This window comes from Geotrypetes seraphini, chromosome 1 (assembly GCF_902459505.1).
Source record: "Geotrypetes seraphini chromosome 1, aGeoSer1.1, whole genome shotgun sequence".
NCBI lineage: Eukaryota > Metazoa > Chordata > Amphibia > Gymnophiona > Dermophiidae > Geotrypetes > Geotrypetes seraphini.
Genome location: NC_047084.1, coordinates 469,286,607 through 469,289,131, shown reverse-complemented (window position 1 = coordinate 469,289,131; position 2,525 = coordinate 469,286,607). Strand labels below are relative to the sequence as shown.

The 2,525-nt window shown below is 41.1% G+C and overlaps 1 protein-coding gene across 1 annotated transcript; it reads left to right on the top strand.

Moving 5' to 3' along the window:
* The first annotated feature begins 603 nt into the window (after window positions 1-603).
* Window positions 604-1,581, top strand: LOC117368696 (olfactory receptor 8U9-like). Its single transcript, XM_033962429.1, has one exon. It carries the CDS (start codon window positions 604-606, stop codon window positions 1,579-1,581), a length of 978 nt encoding a protein of 325 aa, XP_033818320.1.
* Window positions 1,582-2,525: the final 944 nt, after the last annotated feature.

Sequence of the window (2,525 nt, the reverse complement as noted above, 5' to 3'; positions counted from 1 at the left end):
AGAATGAGGTGCTGTGGAACCGGCTTGCTCATTGATGCGGCAGCTGCCTGAAGATTTAATTTAGAACACCAGGAAGTAGGTGAGAGGGTGGGCACCACACGAGAACACCAATCTTTGGGGAGGCCATGGCCCCTGCTGCCCCGACGCCTTAAAACACTGATCCAGTTATTGCATGTACATCAGCATTCAAACCATTAATTGCAATACAACATAGTATCCCACCTCACTTTCAAAGGTTAATATATATGGTTAATTAAGTGGTATTTAGAAAAGCAAAATGACATGAATCAAGGTTAACCTTCTCAAATACAGCTAAAAGTAAGCATGGCTTCCCTTGTACTGGTATTATTAGCCTCGGATAAAAGAAGCATTCCACCGATCTCATTTAGGAAAGGGAACTGTGAGATTTTTCAGCTGTGCAACTGATCTTTAGCCTCAGCTCTCATACTTATACAGTATAGACAGCAGGTACATGGACTCTTTTAGCATGAGTCTTTGTGACTTCTGATTTTCAAAGGGAAACAATAGATTTCATTTTCATTCTGGAATGATTTTTTTTTTTGTATAATGTTTATTGTTCTTTTTTGCAGTACACAAATATAAATGGATCTGATGAACAAGACAGAAGTGATAGAGTTTGTTCTTCTGGGTGTCACCGAGCGTGCAGAACTAAGAGGTCTCCTCATTGTAGTGTTCCTGGTTTTGTACCTAATCAACCTGCTGGGAAATGGAACTATAATGTTAGTTATTAGTGGGAGTTCCCAGCTCCATACCCCTATGTATTTCTTCCTCTGTAACTTGTCTTTTGTGGACATGTGCCTCACTTCAGTTACTGTCCCCAAAATGTTAAGCAACCTCATCTCTGGCAAGAAAACCATCTCGTACACAGAGTGTATTACTCAGCTCTATTTCTTTATTGCCTTTGCTGATGGAGAATGTGTTCTCTTGTCCATCATGGCCTTTGACCGTTATGTTGCCATCTGTAATCCACTGCAATATATCACAATTATGAACAAGAAGGTATGTCTAAGTTTGTCTGCTGCTTTTTTCATCATCTCTATTTTGAGCTCCTTATTACATACGTTGCTGATAAACCGACTCTCCTTCTGCAAATCCAACCAAATTGAACACTTCTTTTGTGACTTCACACCACTGCTGAAGCTCTCCTGCACAGACACCTCTGTCAATGAACTGGTAGTTTTCACAGCAGCCTCATTGGTTATTATTGTGCCTTTTCTAATCACCCTGCTCTCCTATGTCTTCATTATTTCTGCTATTCTAAAGATCCAGTCCACTGGAGGGAGGCGCAAGACATTTTCTACCTGTTCTTCCCACCTCATTGTGGTAATAATCTATTATGGGACAGTAATTTTTATGTATTTCAGGCCTTCTTCCAGCTATTCATTGGAAAAGGACAAGATTACTAGTGTGGTATACAATGTGGTCTCTCCTATGCTCAATCCATTCATCTACAGCCTGAGGACAAGGGAGGTAAAGACAGCACTGAAGACAGTCCTACAGAAAATTTTCCCTTATAATAAGAGGGTAGAACATTTGCAAAGGAAGCGATACCCAAATTGACAAAATAAAATAAATGTCATATCCTGTAATATAACTGCTTCAAAATAATAGACTAAGGATACTTAAGTCCATCTTGAATGACTTGAATTTCATAATAGCAAACCAGAGAAGTGTCCAGTCCTGAGAGAACATCCTCTCCTAAAATGTTCATACTATCCCTATGGCTAAAAATGTTTATATTTTTTCTACTAAACAATTGACCCATCAGGCTAGGCTGGTCAACATAAATATAGTTAAATGAGTTGGGATGTGATAGGAAAGGGTGGGGGAGGGGGGAAGTGTTAAATAAAAGTATTAGGTTAAATGATGTGTGAGATGAGCAGATATTGATTGGTTGGGAAGTGTTGTTAGGAGGAGAAAAAGAGGTATGGATGCATGTGATTGGGTAGCGTTTGGAAAGCTCTGATTGATGAGTATGTGTGAGGAAATATTTGGCGGGCTGAAAGTTATTCGGTGTGGGAAGTGAATTGGGACGGGCAGGTGAGAAGGGAGATTTGGTGAGGTGTTGCCAGCCCACCCATCCCTGTGGTTTATAGATACTATAGGAGAGGGGGTAGAAGGATTGTTTATAACTGTGGTTTGGTGGGAGGTTGGGTGGGTGGTGGGTGGGATGGTCACAGCTTGTCTATGTGGGTCCAGAATTTGGGAAATCGGGGGGGGGGGGGGGGGAGTTTATGTGGCTGAGGTATGGATTTCATGTACAATTTGGGGATGATAAAAAGGGGGCACTCGTGATTGTTACCGCCATGAGTGGGAGTCATTACCTAAAGTTACCGTGGGTCATGATATTGTGAACTGGCAAGGTTTGCCATGAATGCATGGGCTAGTTTCGTGACCGAATAACTCATTGGGAGAGGGGAAGGGGGGGATAGCTGCATTTGATCGTGGGAAAATATTATTGAAGTTTATTATGCTTGTTAACTATGTTAAAGCTTTAAATAAAG